Source organism: Empidonax traillii, unplaced genomic scaffold (assembly GCF_003031625.1).
Source record: "Empidonax traillii isolate 1590-97213 ecotype Southwest subspecies unplaced genomic scaffold, ASM303162v1 scaffold1122:size435736, whole genome shotgun sequence".
Lineage (NCBI taxonomy): Eukaryota > Metazoa > Chordata > Aves > Passeriformes > Tyrannidae > Empidonax > Empidonax traillii.
Genome location: NW_020956315.1, coordinates 358,818 through 382,013, shown reverse-complemented (window position 1 = coordinate 382,013; position 23,196 = coordinate 358,818). Strand labels below are relative to the sequence as shown.

At 40.2% G+C, this 23,196-nt stretch overlaps 2 protein-coding genes across 2 annotated transcripts in view; one reads left to right on the top strand and one right to left on the bottom strand.

The window, feature by feature from the left end:
* The window catches only part of COL4A4 (collagen type IV alpha 4 chain), a 56,081-nt gene extending 46,811 nt beyond the window's left edge, over nt 1-9,270 (top strand). Inside the window, exons 44-48 of the mRNA XM_027905103.1 lie at nt 698-814; nt 1,547-1,735; nt 3,509-3,795; nt 4,409-4,892; nt 9,257-9,270. Coding sequence (XP_027760904.1) covers nt 698-814; nt 1,547-1,735; nt 3,509-3,795; nt 4,409-4,672 — 857 coding nt within the window. The 3' untranslated portion in view covers nt 4,673-4,892; nt 9,257-9,270. The remainder of the gene's footprint in view (nt 1-697; nt 815-1,546; nt 1,736-3,508; nt 3,796-4,408; nt 4,893-9,256) is intronic.
* Nucleotides 9,271-13,327: 4,057 nt separating this feature from the next.
* RHBDD1 (rhomboid domain containing 1) overlaps nt 13,328-23,196 on the bottom strand; it is a 22,794-nt gene continuing 12,925 nt past the window's right edge. Inside the window, exons 6-7 of the mRNA XM_027905102.1 lie at nt 22,417-22,539; nt 13,328-13,842 (exon numbers count right to left, since the gene is read on the bottom strand). Coding sequence (XP_027760903.1) covers nt 13,727-13,842; nt 22,417-22,539 — 239 coding nt within the window. The 3' untranslated portion in view covers nt 13,328-13,726. The remainder of the gene's footprint in view (nt 13,843-22,416; nt 22,540-23,196) is intronic.

Genomic DNA, 23,196 nt, shown 5'->3' with positions numbered 1-23,196 from the left:
AGTAATGTTCCTCCTTTCATTAAGATAGGAGAAGTCCAATGTTCTTCTGGCTTGGAAGGCAAACTGGAAGTTTCACTGGCAAAAGCAATGTGCTTTACTAAAGCTTCAGTGTGCTTAAGCTTTGGCAGAATAACTGTGCAATAAACATAGAAAAGCTGTTAATTGTTTTGACTGGTTTAGGTTTTCTTAATGAATCCAGTAAAAAATAACTTTGCGAAATTCTGAATGCTGTGAGACAGCCCTGAATGACTCAGTGTGCAGGTTAAACAGCAAAATCTGCAAGGAATGAAACACACCATCACTGAGAAACAACTGCACTGGGTGCCAGAGAAACAGCCTCATCTGAAAACTGGTTTTTATCAAAAGAGGGAAACCACTGCTAAGTACAATAATAGCTGACAATATGCCACAATTGGCTTCCCTGATAATGTTTGTTAGTGAGGGCTTTAATTTCAACTGTAAATCACAAAACTTCCAGGGAGAGGATGTAAAACCTCATCAGGAGCTGCTGTAATGAAGCCATGCCTCTGAGCTACTGCTGTGGTCACAGAGTGGCTAAGATGGGAAGAGAATTCCCAGCAGAAAGGGGGGTCTGCACCTCCCTGTCCCGGTGTCTGACTGGCCCTTTGTGTTTGGTCGATGCAAAACCTTAAATGCAGCCACAGGAAGCAAAAGCACATCCTTTGTATTTATCCAGGAAGAAAAGGTGAAGAAGGGGCATGTGGCCTGCCAGGTCAAGATGGCTCACCAGGGGCACCTGGGCCACCAGGTGACCAAGGGAGCAGAGGAGAGCAAGGATATGCTGGGCCACAAGGTAAGAATGGGACACGACCCTGGGGGAGAGATGAGTGGGAGATGATGGACAGACCAAGTTTCATCTCTACCCCCCCAGTTCACACAGGGATACATCCACCTCTAGCCTGAGATTCTATGATGCTTCTTTCCCCCTCTCAGTTCAAGCACTGATATAGAGACATTTGTGAATGATTCTGTAACCAGACCTGTTGAAAGGAAATTTATCTCAGCATCCATTATTAACCAGCAAGGCAATTAACCCCAGAGGCTCAGACAGCACATATCAATAGGCATGCATCTCTGAGTCAAGGCTAATGGGACAACTGTCTGGGAGTAATTAAAATTGTATTTTAACTGTGACTGCTCTTGAATAAATGAAGGGTTTCATACACATGTGAGGAAGGGGCATCGACTGTTACTGCAAAGATTCGAATGCAGTCCAGAAAAGTCATCCTACTGGTGAGTCTGGGAAATCCTTGCCCACCTCCATTCATTTCTTAATCCCTACAGCACAAGACAGGTACAACAGAAAGGCCAAGTGCCAAGCACTCAGGGGCAATGCAGTTCAGTTCTCTGCCATAAGAAGGATAACATAAGTCCACTGGTGTCTTTATTGTCCATGACAGCCCGTGGAGTTGTGTTATATTGAGTCAGGAACTCCTTACTGAACACTCAACACATAGCTAGTGTGAAGATTTGCTGTATTTTATGAAATTTATGGAATTTCCTTTACCTTTCTCCTGTGAATAAGGTCCACCTGGCCAGACTGGTATCCCAGGACCACCAGGCCCCCACACGAGATCTGCAAGTGGATTCTTGCTCGTCCTTCACAGCCAGTCAGACAGAGAACCGCTCTGCCCACAGGGGATGCCAAAATTGTGGACTGGCTACAGTTTGCTGTACCTGGAAGGACAGGAAAAGGCCCATAATCAAGATCTTGGTATGTATTGTAGTGATAATTGAATGAATCTGCTGCAGTGCAATTGAATGAAAAAACTATTTCCATCTCTAAGTAATTTTGACTAGAATTTGGAGGGATGAGTGGTTTATTTCACTTATCCCAGGGAGTAATTTTGGGCTCTCTTTGAAGTGTCTGGAGAGATTTTCCTAGGTCAGAAATCTCATTTGGTCACACTCAAAGAGCTTCCCGGAGGATCTGCTCCTTTTTGACTGTAGAGACAGCTTGGGCAAAAGAGCTGGTTAAGTTGGGTGGTTCCAGTTTGACCCTGTAACTAAGTTTTACAAGTAGATTATGTGTCATGTGTAGAGCAGAACTCTCTGCTTTTAAGAGTCAGAAGCTAATGGTTTTGGAAAATGCCAAAGCAAAGCTTCTCCCAGAGGCAGCTTCTTTTGGTGTCCTGGGTCATTTCTTCTACTTCCTCTACAGTTCTGACTGAAATCAGCTGTTTAAATAAGCTGCCTGATTTGCAGTCTGATTGGTGGCAAATTTGCACAGAAAATGTTTCTTACATTCTCGCTGAGTTGTTATACAAGAGTCAGAGAAGTCTCTGAGGAGGAAAGATCAGGGACCTAAATAAGCTGAACAAAACAGAAGTGTTTAGAAGAGCAATAAAAGGAGATCTTTATAATAGCAGTGATGTTTTTTAAAATGTTTTCACTGTTGTGTGATGGCATTCCCCAGGAGAGCCAGTTGCTAACAGAATGTCTCCTAACAGCAATGAAAATAAAATTCAAAGAAAGCAGAGCCCCCATCTCCCAATTTTGCAGGAATTTTCCCTATTCAGGCTACTCTAGATCCTTTATTAGTACTGGAATGGGAAATTATCAGTGATAAATAAAACTGGCTGCTGTACAGAAATGTCATATGTCTTTAATGAAGGTGTTGGAGCTCGGGGGCATTGCAGAAATAACACTTCACACAAAATTCAAGGCAGAACTTTGGGCAGTGATTACTGGTAACTAAATAGGTCATCCTGAAACTGTTCTAAAGTCAGTTCTGGAAGAACTTCACCTCTGAAATATGCTGCAGTATGCACTGGTCACTTCTCAGTTCCCACTGATGTCTGCCTGATGAGAATTTTGCAGGATTGGCTCTGCAAAATCCCTCAATCCTTTTATTTCACTCCAAGATTCTGTGAAACCTTTCTGGAAGAGCTGCTGAGATTTCAGCTTAATGCACTGGCAGCAATGGCTTGTCATACTTTACAAAAACTTGCTATTTATCAGCATTGGCATTTGGTTTCTCACTGCTCCTAATGAGTTTGTAAACAGCTGATCTCCTTTTAAACCAGCCACCACCTCTTTCCTTAATTTATTTTTCAGCGTCGGCACAGCTAAGAAATTTGTTATCATAACTGTTTCCCAGGGTGACAGAGTACATCCTGTTTAAATATTGGATTGTGACACAAATATTAATGGTCAAGGAAGATACTTATTGGTAAAAAAAGTCTCCATTTTCCATATAAGTCAGTCTCCACTTTCCATATAAGTCAGTCTCCATTTTCCATATAAGTCAGTCTCCACTTTCCATATAAGTCAGTCTCCACTTTCCATATAAGTCAGTCTCCACTTTCCATATAAGTCAGTCTCCACTTTCCATATAAGCAGCCACTTTGGTAAAGGTCTGGGAGGTGTAAGGTCTGTGAATCACCCAACCACTGTTAGGATATCCTGTTTTCCAGCAACACCGGCCAGGATACTATTTCCAACTTACCAAGAAGGAGTAACTGGCATCATTTGTTCTCGTTTTCAGGTCTGGCAGGCTCTTGTCTCCCCGTGTTTAGCACCATGCCCTTTGCCTACTGCAACATCAACCAGGTGTGTTACTACGCCAGCCGGAACGACAAGTCCTACTGGTTGTCCAGCGCCGCCCCCCTGCCCACGGAGCCGCTCTCCGAGCAGGAAATCCAGCCCTACATCAGCAGGTGTGCTGTGTGCGAGGCCCCAGCCCAGGCAGTGGCAGTTCACAGTCAAGATGAGTCCATCCCTCCCTGCCCAGCGAACTGGAGGAGCCTTTGGATCGGGTATTCCTTTCTGATGGTGAGAGTCGGGGGCGCGCCATCGTATCGGAAATTCTCCTCCGCCCAGCTTTTTGGGTGCTGGAGGTTCAAAGATTTTTTTTTTTTGGGGTCTGAAAAGTAAATTATCCAGTTCCTACTTTGAACATTGAAAAGGAATACTCACAACAAGGGTTAGAGTTCCAAACTGCAGAACCCAGCTGCAGCTGCATGACTGCACTCGCAGCCTTCAGACACACGTTTTCTTAAAGTTACAAAGATTTTGCTTGTGGGATTTTCAGGTACAGAGACACAATTTTCAGAATTAGAGCTCCAGGTTTTTTTAATGCCATCCTCAAGAGACATTTGCAGCAGTTTGGAGAACAGCATTGTTCAGAATCATCCCAGACTACCTCTTCCTTCAGTTTGATAAATACCTGAAAAATAAGTGAGCTGGCTCTCAACTTTTGAGATTAACTCATTGCAGAGCAAACTAAAATTTTCTCCAGCAAAAAAAATAAAAGCTTACTCTAATTTACAATTACCACACCAGCACAATTAAAAGCAAATGAAGAAAGAAAAAAAAAAAAGACAGAGTAACATAACTTACCTCTTTTTCACGCACATTTGTCAAGTTCTCTCATTGTTCTTTCCAGCACACTGGCTCTGGTGATCAGGGTGGTGGACAGTCCCTTATGTCACCTGGAAGCTGCCTGGAGGACTTCAGATCAGCACCATTCATCGAGTGCCAGGGCCAGCGGGGGACGTGTCAGTTCTTTGCCAATGAATACAGCTTCTGGCTGACAACTGTGATGCCTGAACTGCAGTTTGCATCAGCCCCCCTGTCAGGAACTCTGAAAGAAGGACAAGAGCAGAGGAGGAGAATCAGCAGGTGCCAGGTGTGCCTGAAGCACGGCTAACACAGGATGGACAGCCAGACTTGCACGAGGATGAGCAACATGTAAAGGTTTAAACAGCATTTCGTGTTTGAAGGTGTTTGAAAGTGGGCAGAGCTGTTCTCTTTGTTGGAATGGATATGTAAGACTGAAAGATGAAGGACCTGCTGAGCCTCATCCACCCATCTACACACGTCTCCAGGTAGTAAAATCTAGTATAAATTAATTAATTAATTTTAAGAAAGTCCACTGCCACAAGGTGCAGGGAACAGGATGAGCTTGGAGGGTTGAGTCAAGTTGGGAATACCAAGGACACCCCACCTGTCGTGCAGGACAATGGATTTCCTGTTAGAAATGGCATTTACAGCAGGAAGAGTATGTGCATTTATATTTATCCACATCTATAGAAATGTGCAAATATACAAATATCAAAGCCCTGTAGCTGAATTTCCCAAGCTAAAGAAACTCTGCACATGCTGTTTCTGAGGGAAGGGGGAAATGTCATTGTTAAAAAAAAAAAAAATAATCTCATAATAAAAACAATGAAGATGAAAGTCTTTTACCATTGCAGTACTGACCAAACTGTGAAAGAACTGTTAATTGGGCTTTCATAAGCAACAAAAACAAAAACAAAAACAAAACAAAAAAAAAATTGCAAATCCATTTAATAGCAGATTATATAAGAAAATAAAATTAGTTGAGATAACAAATCCGTAAAAAGCTATATCTGTATTTACAATTCATTTCTGAGAGCAGTTACATTAAATGATTAAGCTCCAATCCAAGTTGCTGAAGAAACAAAGCAGTTTCCAGTATTAACTCAAAAGAACCAGTGGGATGATGATAAAATGGATGAACTTATATGAGTGATGAGTGTTAGGACAATAAATGTTGTTCATTTTTTTTGCTTGTTTGTAAATACACCACCAAAACAAGAACCATCACCTCTGAGATCCTTATGGAATGACAGCTCTAGAGATGCTGTTTATTTCTCAAAGCACTGGTTGTTAAAATGTTCATAAGCCAAAGCACAAATCACCTTTTGAAAGAGTTGAAACACATTTATACCTCCCTCATTCAGGTATAAACCCAGAACTATTCACAATGCAAATCTGAATCACGGGAAACATCTGAAATCACAGACTGCCAACGGAGAATCCATCATGTGCAGAGGGACCACAAATGCTCCTTTTACCACTTAAATAAGCTTACATTTTAGTAGAATGGAATCAAACGCTTTTTCCAGCACTTTTCATTTCAATTTGTGTTCACTGAGGTGCCCCCAGCAAAAGGATTTTCAAGGAAACCTCAATCCTGGTCCAAGAGTCCCAATTCAGAGCAAATCACAAGCACAACAGGCTGATCAGCCAATTTGAAAGCTGGACACACAAACTCAAAGAGCAGGAAAGACAGACATTCCAGTCTCAGCCAGAGGAAAATAAACCAGTCAGAGGGTAAGTCCATTGGGGTGTAAATACATCTGACTGTGCAGCTTCCTCCTGACAAAACCAGCCAAACCTCAACTCCTCGAGGTGCCGAGAAGCTCAGGAGCTTCCTGTGGGTGGGAAGCAGCACGTGGAGAGGAGAGTGGGCTTCAGTCACCTGCTCTTCAAGGTGTGCAAACTGTATTTGCCACATTGTGTTTTTCATGGAATCAGCCGGGTTGAAAAGACCTTCTTGCAAACTTTTTCACTGAGACAAGTTGAAGGCAACAGGGAACGATAAAATGGGATTTTGGAATCGGATCTGTGTTCACCTAACTCGAACAAATACACAGAAAAATCTTAAAAATATCTGAAAGAATCAACAAAAAGCCCGACAATAATATAACTAAGCCACTTAACAGTATTTTACCCTCTTGCTCTTTTGTTTAAAAAAAAAGAATCACACAAAAGAGTCATATTTCTATGTTATTTTGATGCAGAGTTTTTGCACCTCTGCCAGTTACATTTTACTGGGGTCTAGAAGAACACACAACCCTGAGATGAGCTCAGGTGGTCAGAGCATGGTGCTAATTCAAGAGATGTATTTATAAGCTACCACTGATGTATCAAATATTTCATAGGTGTGTAAATTCCTGCTGCGTGCTCAGCTGACTCCATAAGGCATTTGTCAGAAATATTGCACTAATTCAGAATTAAATTGCAGATAAATGGCTATTACACAGCAAGTAAGACAGACCAAGGTATAAAGCAGCAGATGCCTTAACTCTGCAATCATTTGTCCAGTGACTGCAAGCAGAAAAATAAGTGGTAAATTATTCATAGGGAACCTAATTATGAAATTAAGTGTGAAAAGGCACAGTTGAAACTGTTTATGAGAAAACCCACTAAAAACTCCGAAAAGCAATGGCCTTGTGTTAGTCCTTAAGTCCAAATTACCCTTCCTATCACATTCTAGAGCTCTGGATCTTGTGTAGGCCCAGTGAAGAAGTGAATTTTACCCTGAACAGCAGGCAGGATATTAACAGCAACACAGAAAGTTACTCTGGCTACACTTGGGGGTGGTTGGAATTAGAACCATTTGGGGTGAACTGCCCTGAAGCTCAATTTAAAACTAGCAATTTGTAATGAGAAGACTTTGCCATGGCCTTTGTGTGGCCAGGGAGCAGGGAAGGTGCCTGGCTCTGGCTTGGGGTGAATCCTCAGGGCAGGTGGCAGCTGCTTCTCCCTCCCATCAGCATTTCCAGGAGATAACTGGTGGAATTAAAGCACGGCATGGCCTGAACCCTGCTCCAGGTCCCTGCTTGTCGTGTGCTGTCACATCAGCAGCATCGAGTGCCTGGGAGTTGAATCCCATGGGGAGCTGGCCAGGGCTGGCAGCCACATCTACCCAGCTGCTTCACCCCCCCCAGGGGGAAGGACAGGAAGAAAACAGAAGGAAAAAAGGGCAAGAAAACTCACTGGTCAGAATATAGACGGGGAAATCACCAAGTACTGCTGGGGGCTAAGCACACTCAGCTCAGGGAATTTCATTTATTGCTCATTAGCATAAATTGACTGCTTCAGGTTTTGGGGGAAAGGTGGACAAACCTTAACAGACCTTTCCTCCCAATTTCCCAGGTTCAACTGCACTCCTGACCCTGCTCTGCTCCCTTGTCACCACTGTAGGTGACACTCAGTCCCTTCAGCGAGGAGCTTGTAGGAGGGGGGTGTTGATCAAGCCATAAAGCAATTTCTCTGTGCTGCCCCTTCCTTCTCTTTTGTGGGAACACCTGCTCTGGCATGAACCATTTCCCAGAATCACACTGTTACTTGCAAAAAGTTTAAGCAAAACTGGTCCAGGAGTTCTTCCAGGGTAAACCTTTAACCAAAAAAAACTCTCTCCTACTTTGTCTGGTTCATGAGCACCAGAGAAAAACAAAAGAAGTATCAATGCAGTCAAAACATGAATGCACATAATTCATATATTTTTTTTTTTGCCTGTATTTAATGCAAATAAAGCAAAGCTTTTACCCATCACCCCAAGCTGCTCACTTGTTTGAGAAAGATCCAGTGGGGCCATACACAGAAATTCAGTGGCCACACACAGAAAAACGCTGTGCAGATGAGGACTTCTGTTCTAAGGCTTGATCTGCGTTAGAACTGACTGGGCAAGAAAGAAAAAAAACCAAAACATTCAGGACCGTGGGGAGGATCTGTAATGGGGAAGAGTTATTTGCCAGAAAAAGGATCTCTCCAAAGCCAGCTGTGAGGAGCAGCAGTCAGGCAAGGACAGAGCCCATCAGCCTTCACTCCAGAACAGTGAGAATATTCTGACAGCTCTGTAAGACCTTTCCAGCAGGTGAGGCAATTGCTTCATCAAACTGGGGATCTACTTCATGACTGGATCTGATTTCAGAAATCAGCATTTTAAACTGATCAAACAACAAAAACAGCCGTTGAAATTCTGCCCACCTGAACCAGCTGGAAAATTAGCCAGGTGGAGGAAAAAACCCCCATCAGCACTCCGACAGATGCTGCTCCATATTCATACTTAACAGCTTTCCCCTTTCCCAGTCACTTCATCCAGATGTTCCAGAAGGTACTGGAAGTTCAATTAGAGGTGATATTTTATAAGTGTAAAGTAAAAACAAGTCCCTATTTACCGTTCCAGTGTGACTGCATTAAACAAACCTGGTTCTTGAGTGTGGCACAGCAGCTCATGGCACCTCCCAGCAAGGCTCACCTTTTGCTTCACCACTCACTGCTCCACAAGAGGAGACGGGCTGGAGCTTCATGGGAGTGGAAATTCCACGTATTTTAATGTTTTCCACAGATCCACTGAAGCACAAAAGCAGAAAATGTGAGAGGAAATAATACCCAAGTCCTAAAGGAAGGGACACAGGAAGGAACAACCCCAAAGGACTTTAAGTGCAGGGTGAGATGCCCAACAGAGACAAATCCCTGTGTGTTACTCCCAGCTCATAGAATGAAAAAACCTCGAGCCCCAAACTGACATCATGTTCAGCTTGGCAAAACAAAGCTTCAGTACACAGGAAAACAAGAGCTCTTCCAGAATTTCTAGTCTTCCATGCACTGATGACAAACACCCCTCCTCTTGCAGACACATGTTCCCTCTTACACAGTTCAGCATGAGGAAGACAGAGGTATTTCCATGAAAGTGGAGATTAAACTTTCTCAGAGGCAGAGATCAATTAAATTCTGCTGGGAATTGAAGAAATTAAAAATGGCCACTCCGAGGCAGTTGCAGCTGCAATCTGTTAGACTCTGCGTTTTGCATTTTAAAAACTACAAAGCAAGTTAAGATTTCAGAGTGTTTCAACTTTATCACGCTCGAACATTTAAGATGCATGTAAAAAGTGAAATAGATGCACTAAGTGGTACCAAATGGTACCTATGGCCACAGACAGGTTCTATCTCTGCGTGAATGATGGAGCAACAGCCTTGTCAGCTGCAGAACTGCATATATAAATACTTACTTTAAAACATAATTTCTAAAAGCTGGCGAACAGGTGATTCCATACTCATGAATACTGGATGGATTTGGGGGCTGTTCTTTTCCTTGTCGTGTGCACGAGGAAAACAGGAATTCACAGAAGTGGCCACCCACCAGTAGCTCTTCAATGGTCCCTGCAAGGAATGTTTTGATGAAGGATCCAACCTAATCCAACATTCTCCACCAGGGAAAAGAACATTTACTATTGACCTGCCCAGCAGCCAGGAAGAGAGACTTTGGTTTAACCTGCTCCAAAAACAGAGAAGAAGGAAATTCGGGAATATCCCTGGCCTATTAGGAAAGTTCACTATCTGCATGTTAAGAAATCCTTTACTTACACTCATCTTGCAGCAAATTAGGCCAATTTCTGCCTGTGAATGGACAAGAGAGACGAGCAAACCACTGTTCCCGTGCAGCAGAAGACTGATGTCATGTGCATCCTTGAGCTTCTCTTCTACTAACCCAGTTGCTTTACCAATCTCAGCACATCAAATAAACAAAAATACCCAAACCACCATCAGATCTGTATGGGAAACTTTCTCCAGTTTTCACAGCTCCTGAGAAAGTGAATGGATATCCAGATTTACTGTAAGACCCTTTAGAAAGTTTGAGACTCCTCCAGAAACAGCTCCCACAGCTGAAAGCTCAGCAGTGCTAATATTTTCTTGCCCTCTGAAATCTGGTAACAAATAAGAAATGAGCAATTTTTTTTTTTCCCCATATGTAGGAAACAATGAGAAGCTTGTAATAAAACCCTAAGATGATTCTGCCCTTCATGTCTGCACACTCAAGAAGCCACAGCACATAAACACGAGGATCTGCTCGCCAGCTGTTCCATGGGAGCGTGATTCACACTTAGTCAACAAAAATGGTTACAATTCACCAGCCCCCCAGAACCAGAAGTGAAAATGAACTGCAACACCCCTTCCCATCACCCCACAAGGAGAGCAAAGGCAGCTGTACCCAAACTGCTCCACAAGCCTTTCATTCGCTGTTTCCCTCAGCCTTGCTGTGCCACCTTCAGGTGTGCTCTCACCAGGTCCAGGCACAAGCAGCAGCTTCAAAGGCTCAACAGTTCCTCATTTTCCTATTAACCTTGTCACATCTGGGGGTCACAATTAAAGAAAGCAAGGGATGACCACAGTAAGTTAGTTTTGTCCTGCAGGCATTCCCATTCATGTTGTCATCACAGCAGAAGAGCCAAGTTGTTCTTTCCTCAGTGGTCCAGGTTTAGGCTGACAATGCTCACAACTGCTGCAATCGCTGCAATTTAAGCTCCTTAATATATAGTTAAAAAACAAAGGCTTTACCTCTCTCAGGTGTGCTCTCTTCCTTCTTTTCTTCCCTTTTTTAGCATAAAATCTAGCAAGGTCTGCTTTAATCAAGAATGTTTTCTCTACCCAGACACCATCATTCCATCACTAATTTAATGAATCAGTATTTAGGGTTTTTTTTTTTCCTTATTTGCCTGTCTGTGGTAGGAACAAATTTTATCAGTGGTAAAAGTTAAAGTCTCCCTTTCACTTTTTACAGTTTGCCTGTGCTGAAAGATAAGAGGGAAGAGGAAAAAGAACTTGAAAGTTAAACACACAGTTCTTTCATCACATCTTCCCTCTGGACTGCGAGAAACCCCTGTTTATTAACAGTAACATGTTAGGTCATCCAACCATTAAATTTCAAGAATGTGCCTGTTAACAAGTCTGCTGATTAGGATTAATTAGGGGGTGGAATTTCTTACATGGTACCTGATCACAGAGTCTAGAGGAACTACAAAAAAAACACTCACAAGAAACCACAGCTCCTGCAACAAAGGAATCAAACTGCAGATGCTGAAATATTTTACACAAAGCTGCATTTTCTTAAAAAGAGTCCTTACTTGAGGCTTAGTCAGGCACTGAACAGTGCCAGAGAATATGCACCGTGGAACACCCATCTGTGGAGATTGCCCTTAATTTGTGTCCCTGAAGAGATGGAGTGCAGCAGAGCATATGGTGGGGATTCATCTGCTCCATCTCCCTCCTCTGGTGCTCCAAAACCTAAACTTGGGGGGGGCTTTAATGGTAAAAAATCCTACTTAGGGATCACAGAATAGTCTGGGACCTTGCAAGGCCATGGAGTTCAAACCCCCTGCAATCAGCAGGGATCATGCTGTTTATAATAAACTTTCCAAACACTGTAAAAAGCACTGCAACTTTTCAATAAACCAATTCCAAAACTGTCACTAAATTAAAAAGAAACAAAATTAGTCCCAACACAATCCATCTGACCCCCTTGGTATCACAATTAATTTCTAACAACGTGGCAGCAGCTCTGTAACTTAAAATATACATCTTATTAATTACCACAATTAAAACCAAACAGCTTTAAATGTTAAAAAAATATTTATTTCAATTTTAAATACAAAAAGGTCAGAACAAGGAACAATGATTAGTACCGAAAATTTCTGTGAATATTAAATAGCATGTATTTCTAAGTTCACTTTACAAAAACAAGTGCTTATAGAATTGTAATCAGATTTTTGATTTGCCCTAAGTATTTCCCAACTGACAGGTGGCTAAATCCAGTGGTTTTAAATAAGTTAAATATCAGAACTTAACAGACACAGTAAGTTACACTGAAACTTTTGACCAGAGCATTGAAAGACTTGTCTGAGGAATCAATCCTCCTTCCTTCTCACTTCCATCCACCTCCTGAGAAAAATATGCAGGTTTTTGATACTTATTTTTGGTGAGCACAGAAAAGTTGGCCTTCCATAAAAGTATGTGCTGGTTTATTCTGTGGCTATTGCATATATCCAAAAACAACCAAGCCCAAGAACACACCAAAAATTAACATTCCATGTGCAGTAAGAGCCTTGGAATCTGCCAGAATATTAAGAGCATTCTTACCCTACTGAACAAGACATTCCAACTCACACTGCAGTCGTGGCCAGAGTCTGCATCACAAAACTGAACAGCTTGTGCACTCCTCAGCAAACCAAAGCCTTCCCCACATACAGAGGTTGGACTGTTTATTTAAAGAACACAGGAAAAAAATTAATTTCAGGTTATTTTGCTGTATCAAAAATACAGCACTGTTTATTACACTCAAGCAATCAGCCTGCAGAAAATCAGACTTCATAAAGCACAGGGTGGTGAAATGCTTAAATTGCTCATCCTAATGCTTCACTGCACCAGTGCTGATGAGGAGATTCCAATAGCTCTGCACCAAGAGCCAATAACCAAATTATTCTTGGGCAGTCACACCTCTCCAGGACTGAAAGCAGGAAGAAGATAAAATGCCTGGGCAAGGAGTGATTTTTTTTTTTCAGAGTGATGCTGGAACCAAAGCCCTGCAGGTGTGTTAGCTGACACTGCTGAACAGGCAGGGCAGCTGCTGTGGGGAGGGACAACTGAGCTCTCAGCTCTCCTCTCAACTCCTCCAGCTGGGTAGGGAAATTCTTTCTAGAAAACGAGGAATTCAAGGCAGCCTATATTTAGGCCTGCAAACTCTCACCTCTGCTACTGGTCTTCAAAGAAGGTAAATAAAGAGAAACAGGGGAATTTCCAAAGCTGCATGAACAGCACATACACAGTACAACTTCCAAGCTTTCTTAGGGAAACAGGTGCTTTAAAAAAGTATGTTACTAAAATATGTTCTTTGTGTGGCATATCCACCTTCCATAAAACTCCTGTCAAATTATTTCAGCTCTGTAAAGGGCAGCGCTTTTTGCTTTAAAGCATATTGAGAAAAATTGCATAGTTTTAAAGTTACAGAGAAAATTTAATGTTTCAGCTGTGATGGATGAAGAAAACTTGTCTGAGGACAACAGCAGTCCAAAAGCCAAGGAATTCTTAGAGCTACACAAAATAACTTAAGGAATAAAAAGACAGTTTGGCAAAACCATCCGCCTTGTTCCACATTTAAGGTGCATTAAGATGGAGACAAAGATCACAGTTCTCACTCCCAGCTCACCCTTTTGGTTCAAGTTCCAATTCTGAGCCTGAACCCACCAGACCCTCTGCAGCTTCGTGAGCCGAAGTGAAAATGATGGAAGACAGATTATAAATTAAAGCTGTAAATTGCAGATTACAAATGAATCTGCAAATACTTTGGTAACTCCAAAGAGCACTTCACAATTGACACGAACATGGGGCCATTTCATCGCCTCTCAAACCTCCGGAGCCTTTGCCTCCTCATTTCCTCCTCCGGGTGCTCAGGTGGGAACCAGAAGCCGTACGGCCGCCGCTCGTCGTTGTACGTCGCTCCCCCAAAATCTGCAAGACACAATCAAAACCAACTGTTGTTTGGTTGTGTAATACCAGAAAAATGCACATATCTCCTGGAAGCCAAAGCACCACAACACAAAGGGAACAGGGAGTTGGGTGTTTTCAGTTCTGATGGTTTCAGGGCAATTGCGACTTCCAGCGACTGCTCCTCAAGTCAAACAAAAAGCAAAACCAAAAAACCAAACAATAAACCCACCACCACTCCCTCCCCCCCCAAAAAAACAAACCCCAAACCAAAAAACCACAACCAAAGGAACAACCTAAAAAGTATTAACCCATTAATAACAAGCATTAACAAGTATTCAGATTTTTCCACCCCTGCTTTCCACAGTAAACTCCGGATTGTTAAACTATTTAAGTGTCCTCAGCAGTTTCTTCTGGCAAAATCAGCTTTTGTTTGTGCTTTTAGCACCGAGTCCAACATGTGCAGACTCACAGCAGATGCACAGACAGCTCCCATCCTCAGCTGGCAGCAGTCGCAGCAGTGAAGGCCACGTGGCAGCTCCTTCAGACAGAGCTGTAAGCAAAATAATCCTCAACTTTCACCTGCACCACACAGGGTCAAAACTGCATTCTGATGCTGAAGTTAGATAAACTTTTTTTTTTTTTTAAAATCATCCTGATTAAAATAATTTGCATTTTTAAAAAATTCTTTTCAGTAGTGAAATTTTCAATTAAATAAGGTTTCTTATGGAAACATTTCTTTTGCTATGCAGCATTTCTGGTTAATTGTTAGGTAAGAAAAGAGATACCACTTATACAGAGTGTACACTTGCAGAGCCCCTATAAAATATCCTCAACCCTTTAAATACACATGTGCTTTAATAATCAGTAGGAACAGAATTAAGTGCTATAAAAGAGATGCAAAATGCTCTTTTATACGTTGACCTAAAAATAAAAGACTGGCAATACATTTTGAAGAGCTCTGTGTTAAAGGAAAGATCTTATTTTACATCAAACAATACGGTGAGGAACAAAGTTGTCTGTTTGTGAAGGCTTAAATATGTTCATTTGTATCTGTATGTATATATTTAAATTATCCTGCTACCTAAAATAGTTCCCTGAAACCTTTTTTTTTTTTTTAATTACAGCAGAAATATTAATGAAATGACACCTTTATCCTACCAAAATATTTATAAGCCACAGTGTTCAGAAATGGTAATTAGGCCACTGCTACTACCGAGACACCACCTGATGTCTGTGCAAGAAACAAGCACGGGCTTTTCAGCACATCAGCAAAAAAACATTTCAAGACTGTATTTAAAGCATTTGGAAAACTGCAAAAACACCAGATGACAGACAGAAGCGAAGGATACAGCACAACAAAGTTAGAACAAAACATTAACCCTTACACGGTGTATTTTAAAATTAATTCTGTTGTGAACTGGAACTGTGTTCTGTCGATGCAGAGGGCTGAGCCCCTCCATCCTGTCACTGTGGAGGGGTTTCTTTCGTTACTGATGTTCACAAAGCACTGGGAATACAGACAAGAAAACCACTCTAGCTGCAAGAGGTGTGACTAAACCTGTATTGATGGAATACAGACCAAGCTTTAATAAGCTGGAATATTTTCATCCACATGTTAAATAAAACATCAACCATTTCGGAAATTGGAGTGTAAAACTGTTTATACCGACCCATGAGAGCAGCTTAAAAACAACACATATTTGCAGGTTGTTACTCAAATTTGCACCCTTCTCCTAGGATTTAAACAACACAGGAAGACAGAAACTATCGAGCAGAAGTCTTCTCAAGTCATAAGATACAATCAACCAGGGGAATCTCTCCAAAAACTAAAGGGTTTGTCATACTCTTTTAGTCCCATTCCCGTTTCAAGTTTTGGAATCAAATTACCAGCACGTTCAACACAGTCACTTTAAAAATGCACCTGCCCAATTTGAGAAGGTAGAAAGAAAAAAATCCCTTTAAGTGACACTATTACCCACACCTTGCCAGGTATTGGAGACTTTGTACTGCAAATTATGCACCCAGCGTTGGTTCCCCTGGTTCTTAAGAAAACTTTTGCTTATATCTTTAGTTCTGTTATCTAATTTAATTTTTGTAATTAACAGATTGCACACAACCACCTCGATTCTGAAATTGTGCTGTGGCAGATACACATCACTTATAAAGATTTCATTGAATAGTATTTCTGATTTAGGACAACAAAATACATTCTAAATTCTACATAAACAGCACACAAGAAATTCAGCCAGCAATAAGTGCAAGAAATTAGGACTGTCTTACTGGATACAAGTCCTGCAAATTAAAGACTTAACTCTGCAGTACAAATATATTTCTCTTCTGTTCTCATGCAACTCAAAGTGCTGCTAACTTACAACAGCTGATAATGCCCAAAACTTCCTTACAGACTTTATGACAGCAGAAGGAAATTTAATAAATATTTTGATGTGCCTTCTGGATTCATATTTGAGACAATTATGAAGTAAATCCTGACCTTCCAGTTCATCACTGAACTGATGCTGAATAGCACTTACTTATATCAACTCATTTGCAAGTAAAAGATTATTTCAAATTAAGTACTACCACACTGAGTACTCTTACAGGACAATCAGGTTGGCAGTGGATTAGTATTCTTGATCACTCTTCAACTAAACTACATTTGTTTTGAAAAAAGAGGCAAAATTGATGAAACCATGAATATTAAAAAACTTTGGCTTCTGTTACTATACCCACTGCACGACTTATTCGGAAAACATAAGGTATAACCACAACACAAAATATAATACTTGCTTTATTAGTTTTCTGGAAATTCATCAGGAGGAGAGAGGGCATACCTTGGCTTGCACTATTAAACTCCCACTTGTAACCATGGCCAGGTGACTCTATTTACAAGCAAGATTATTATTAAAAATGAGATGTTAGACAGACCCTTGCACCACAGGTTTGTGCTCCCACCATCCGGGACACTCCCAGGAGGTGACACCAGAACCACCCTGGCCACGTGGAAATGGGGACAAACTTCAGCCAGCAAAATACTCTGCCTTGTAAGCAGAGCTTCCAAGGGCTTATTTTGAGACAGATGGGCTTTAGAGAAGCTGCTGCACTGAATATTACAGAGTTGTTTATTGTCTGGCTGCTCTGAAGCCCCGGGATTGTGTGCCAGCATCGAGCACTTTCTGTCACAACGGGTTTCATCAGAAGGGAGGCAAAGTGAAAGCCACTGCAATACATACACACTTTGTTTTGTGCTAAAACCAGTCCTAAATTCAGACCTTGACTTGCTGTTGTGACAAGGCCAAGTGCAGAACCAACACCACACCCCTGAGGCTGAAGAGCAAACACAGACGTCTTCTGTACAAGAACCCTCCACATTTTGCATACCTGGTTACCAGGTAAGATTTTGTCTATTGTTTTTTTCTCATTTTAAGCATCTGCAATACAATGCTGTCACCCTTTAACGTGCACAACACGCTCCAAGGCTTTTCACTATAAAGTGATCAGGTCAGTGCTCCCTTCCTCAGATATTTTTCACATATTCTCAGCACTTCAAATACTAAAATACAGCCCCCTCCAATCCATGATCTAGGAGGGCAGGCAGGAAGAGGTGAAAAAGCACTAACATAGTTAATGACAACAATTTATCACTTAGAGTATCTCAGAAATAACTCCAAATGTGATGGAAAGTATCAGCTTTTCCAGTAGCAGTCAATACTAGGAAAAATAAAAACCAAACAAACCCAAAGAACTGCCCTGGAACTAGGGAATGTGGTACCTACAAACCCCAAACTACACAAACACTCACATACCCACACAGAAAACATTTCCAAAAAAAGTCTTACTTTTGTAGAAGCTTTGCTATAGAAGGTAATCACAGACATATATTCCTCTTCAGAGTAGTAAGAAAGCCATAAATAACTTCAGTTAAAAGAAGAATTTCAGGTTGGCTGCATATTTATCGTAACATAGTAGAATAATTTTGTTAGCAAATTACTAATTTATTCAGTCAGACATTAGAAAAAGAACCCAGAACATCATTTTTAAAATTGTCCCAATGAACAAAATGTAAACTATACAGAGTCTATACAATTAACTCAGTGATAAACCAGAGTTAAAATACTAAATTATGGGTACATCTAAAATTAGGAATATCCCCTGACCTTAGTTTAGCAGTAAAATCATTCCCAGACTAAGATTGTTCACATTTGCAAGAATCTCAATATATAAAAAACCCACTTTGTTTTCCCTTTGCTGCATTTCTTGCTTGCCTAACAAAGACCCACAACAACAGAGACATCTCTAGACACGGTCAAAGATGGAACTATTCCTATTGTTTTCCTCCTGTTTTAATTGTCTTCAGCAGTTGAAGCATTTGCCAGAAGGAAACCACCCAAAAGAAAACTGCACTGGCAGGGCCTGAGGATGTATTTGCATATTCAGGAAGTCACAGGGAAAAAAAAGCAGCGCTGTTTATCCGTTTTAACTTGAAAACGTGAATAAATTCCTATCTCAGAATCCTTTGTAGCAATGATCAGAACCTCTATCACCCAACTGTGTCACTGCCAGCTTGTTGCCTGAAGACCAGAGGGAGTTAAACCCTTTGAGCAGCATTTCCAAAATTACCCACCCTACAGAGCTGTTGTTTTCCCCACGGTATTTCACAGGTGCTGATTGCTCATGACCCTGGTTTCAAAGTGAAAGGCTTAGTGGTCCATCTTACCTCCCTGATGAACTTTTGTCATTGCTATCAAGAGAATCAGGAGGTTTCTGGTTCTAATTTTCAGCAACTGTAGGTTTATCCTATGTCAACCACTGTATTTATGAAGACACAGATGGAAGAACAGTCATGAAATATCTGCAGGAGAATTCTGGCCATGCTTCTTGTTGCAAGCTGTCTGCTGCTTACACTGTTACCAAAGCTTTGCATGGAAATGATACAAATGTGCTGATTAATTTTCCTGGAAATTTGCCTTAAGAAAGTGCTGGGGATCAGGATCACAGAGCACAGTTGCAGTTTTAGAAAGATGTTTAGAACATGAGCTCTAATTGATGAGGAAAGCCTTTTTCCAAGAAGTGTTTTGGGTACCTGAGACCAAACATAACCTGAATTAAAAACAACAAATGAACAAACCAACAAAAACATAAAAAACTCCCAAACCAAAAGACAAACAAACAAATACCCCCAAACAAACCAAAACAAAATAAATGCTTATATAGAGTTTCATTATAAAATATGAGAGGAACATCTGCATCTGATACTTCCAGGTATTTCTCTTTAATCACAAACTACAAAGATCACCTCCATGTTTAAAAAACTTAAGTCTTAAGAAAAAGAGGGAAATTCCTTTGTGCAGTAACACGAGCTTGCAAGGGATTCTTAACATAATTCAGACCGAAAGTCAGACACTTAGGAGTTCAACCCACAAAAAATCCCAAACACCCACCACAAAAAAAATCCAAATCCACGTCCCACACTAATCAAGATGGTTTTTTGTGAGCAGAATAGCAAGCAAAGAATAGATCAGAGATAAGGTTATGCTGGGATTACATTAATGGTGGCTGCCAATACCAGGATTAACCAAAAATGGCAGCCATATATTTGAACTTCCTCATTCAAGGAGTTTAAATATCAAAGGATATGATTTTTTTACGACCAAAATTATTTTCTTAAGTAAAGGAAAAATTACTGCAATTTGAAACAAGCACAGACTTACAGGAATAAGAATAAGAACTTCAAAAAAAACCCCCAACAAACCAAAACAACAAACTTTGGAGAGAAAAACAATTATTGTTGTGTAAATGGATACTTGTTTGAGGCAACAATATATCTAAAATGAGCAATGGGAAGAAAAATAAGTTCCTTTCAGCAAAATGGCCCTAAATCACTATGATAATTTGACAGTCTTGAAAGTGATGCCAACATACATCTCAAACAAGCCTACATTTCTCTTCTGGCATTAGACATTAATTATTATTATTATTAAAGAAGTGTTCAGGATCTCCAGTTCAGGAATGCCTGACTGTACAATAAAGAGAAATGCTGTATCTTTATGGTGGGTTTAGATAACCCATATAAAGGATACAGAACATACTGAGCTTAAACTCAATGCATGTCTTGGTATGAATTACTTTTCAGTTGTGGACAACAACTGACACCAGGAAACACTGTATTATGTCACTGACTCTAATGAGCTTAGCAGGATAACATCACAGCAGTTTATAAATCAATTTATAAACACTGGATCAACATTCTCAATCCATAACGCTACAGTTTGTGGCCTAAAACACATAATAAATGTACTTGTCCAACGAAGCATGAAACAATATTAATAATCAATCAGAATTACAGCAGTACTTTGTTGTCCAAGTTAAGGAGCAGCTGTGATGGTTTAAGTGTCATAGTTGGGGAAAAAAAATTAATATGAAAAGAGAGCCCTAAATTGATTGTGGTACCAGCTTTTACAACCATTTAGCTACACTTACTGACTGTAGCGATTTCATTTACAAATGGAAGTTGCAAATGTTTCACCCTGATACGTGGAAGCCTTTCAAGTGCACACTGTCTACTTACTTACATCATCATCCTTTTGTCATTGTTATTAGTATTCTGTTTTCTTGATACTTTAAAAATACACCACAAACACGGCTCACTCTTCCAAGTTTCAAAACCCTTTGTACAAAAAGCTTTGAAGGATTTCTTCCTCAAACTCAGTGTTAAAAATGACGCAAAATGTGTCAAAGAGACAGTAAAATAAACAGTACCCCTTACAATAAAGACCATTTTAGACCCATTCCCTTCCAAAATTACACAGGGCAACATATTTGTATTACTTGGTTGATTCCTAAAAATTCCCAAGATAGCACAAAGAGTAACTCATTCACTGTCTTCTGCTGACAGAGCAGATGGACTAAGTGCTGTTTTACTGACTTATTTGAAAGCTCAGATTCTCACTGTCTTCTAAGATTTGATTGAAATGGGACTGCTCAGATTACATTAATTTGTAAAACAAACCCACTAAGGTAATAAACTTGCTGCAGAAAACGTTAGGGGATTTTTGAAGCTTCTAGCTTTACAGTGCTGAAGGACACTCAGGCAGAACAACAAAGGTGAACAAAGAAGGAAGATACCCAGAAGAAAAAAAATCCCTTAAAAAACCCCCTGTTTTCCCTACAATCTGCACTTCTTCCTCACAAGCCACTCTCACAATAGACACAAACCCAATAAAGCAAAAAAGCTCTATTTACTTTAAGCAACATGTTAATGAATTTCTCAAACCGAAAAAGTCTCGTTCTATTTCAATTTTGCCTCATCTGCTGAGTTTTCAAAACCATCTTCCAGATAACACAACATGTTCTTCATAATAAAAAAAGAGGATCGCAGAAGGTGCGAAAGCAAAAGTGATGATGATTTGTCAAGATATTGGTTTTCATATTTTGCCTGGTATTTCTCTGACAGCCATAACAGTGCTGTAAATTAATTTTCTGAGTGGAGATTTATGAATGGTGCCCTGCATTTGAAGGGTTGCAGGTACAAGTAGAGGCTTCTGTATCTCTTTCCTAATGAACGGTTCCTCGCACCCAGGAAGATGAAATACCAAGATTACGAAAAAGAAAAATTATGTTTATGAGATATTCGGTGGCATTATTATTTTTCTTGAGATTAAACGTTACAAATTCACCAGATTTATAAGAAATCTTTCAGAAGCCTGTGGCTGACTTCCTACAACAATCCATATGGACACACAACGCATTCAAGAGGAAGCAATGCTTGGCATGAAAAACTATATCAACACCAGACAACACATCCTATATCCATTTCTGACCTTTATTTTATCAGTCAACATAAAAATGTTGCATAACCATGATGAAAATTGTACATGTGATGTTCTAACCATGCTCTGTCAGTCACATTAAACAGATTTCCCCTTAAGCCTTGAAGTTTTCAGGAACTGAGTAACAGATTCTGCCAGGTATTCTTTCCCCCTTCATTTTCTTGCATCATAAAAAGATAAAGTACATCCCACTGAAGGTATTTTACACATTTTATACTACTACATTTCAGTTAAAAACAAACATTTTTATTGCTAAATATTTTTTTCTCATGTTTTCCAGCTGTGTAGAATATGAGCTTCCTTTAAGGTAGAAAAGGATAGTGTGAAGAGTTAAAAATCAGTACATTGCCTGTCAATCATATTTGTATAAAAAGCAAAAAAAAAAAGACATACCCAGAAAGTTCAAATATTGGCAACATCAATTTTGCTATTACCACTTGATACTACTTTTTAGAGAATTGTGAGAGTTTTTAGCACAGTAACTCAGTTTACTCGAGGGATTTTTGTCAGAAAGGCATTTCTTCTACTGCATTGGTGGAAAGATAATCAAACAGTAAGCAATTATGAATAAATGTAATTAGACTAAGACAATGACACTGCATCCTCACACTACGTCCTCTGAAAATTCTGCCAGGAAGTTTTCTTCTGTTTCCAAAGATATGACCAAAACACTGAGAATAAATAATGAGGAATACATCTTGTTTTCCCTCCTGACTCCCTTCTCAGTGTGAATGAGAACTCAAGATGTAAAATGCAATAAAATTCCTACCTCTTTCATTAAGACTGTTGAGCACTGCCCTTTCAAGCTGTTCTTCTTCAGTGAGCCCACCAGTATAGTCATAGTAGTTCCTTGGAGTTCTGTGTTGATAACCTGGATAATAGCCATAATAGTCTGTAAAATGAAAACAAAAAAAACCAAGAAAATTAATTGCTGCTGCTCAGTGGGCAAGTTGAAATCAGCCAGCGATGCTGCTCTGCCGACAACCAGCTATTCCCGACCATTTGGAAAGTTTGCCAAGGCCAAGCACAAATCATCATCCACCCAAACACATGGGATTTAAAATAAAATTAAAAAAAACAAAAAAATTACTTGGCTGGAGAATTGAGCTAGACTCTTCCTCCTTTTAACAACAGTGAGCAGAGAAAACAAGCTGAGAAAAACTATGGCAAAAAAGTCCCATCTTTCTATTCCATTTTTGCGTCTTCAAAAGACAAAGCTTTTATGATATTTTAATTTCCAGACGACTGAGCAAGGGATTTTGAAGAACTAAAGTTACAGAAATGTTGCCAGTGTCTTCCAACTGATGGAAAATTACACACTTCTTTTTTTTTTTCAAAATGAGAAAAGTGGAAATCTGTTTGCATGAAACGAGTAGAACATGCCATTTCCTTTTATCTTCAGATTATTACCATCAATGATAGTCCTGTGCTCTCTCATCAGTTCTATCAATTCCACGTGCAATGTGTGAAGGCTCTGTGATTAACAAGTACAGATGATGAAGTGAGGACAAACAAATAATTTCTTTTAAAAAACTGACTGTGGTAAGGA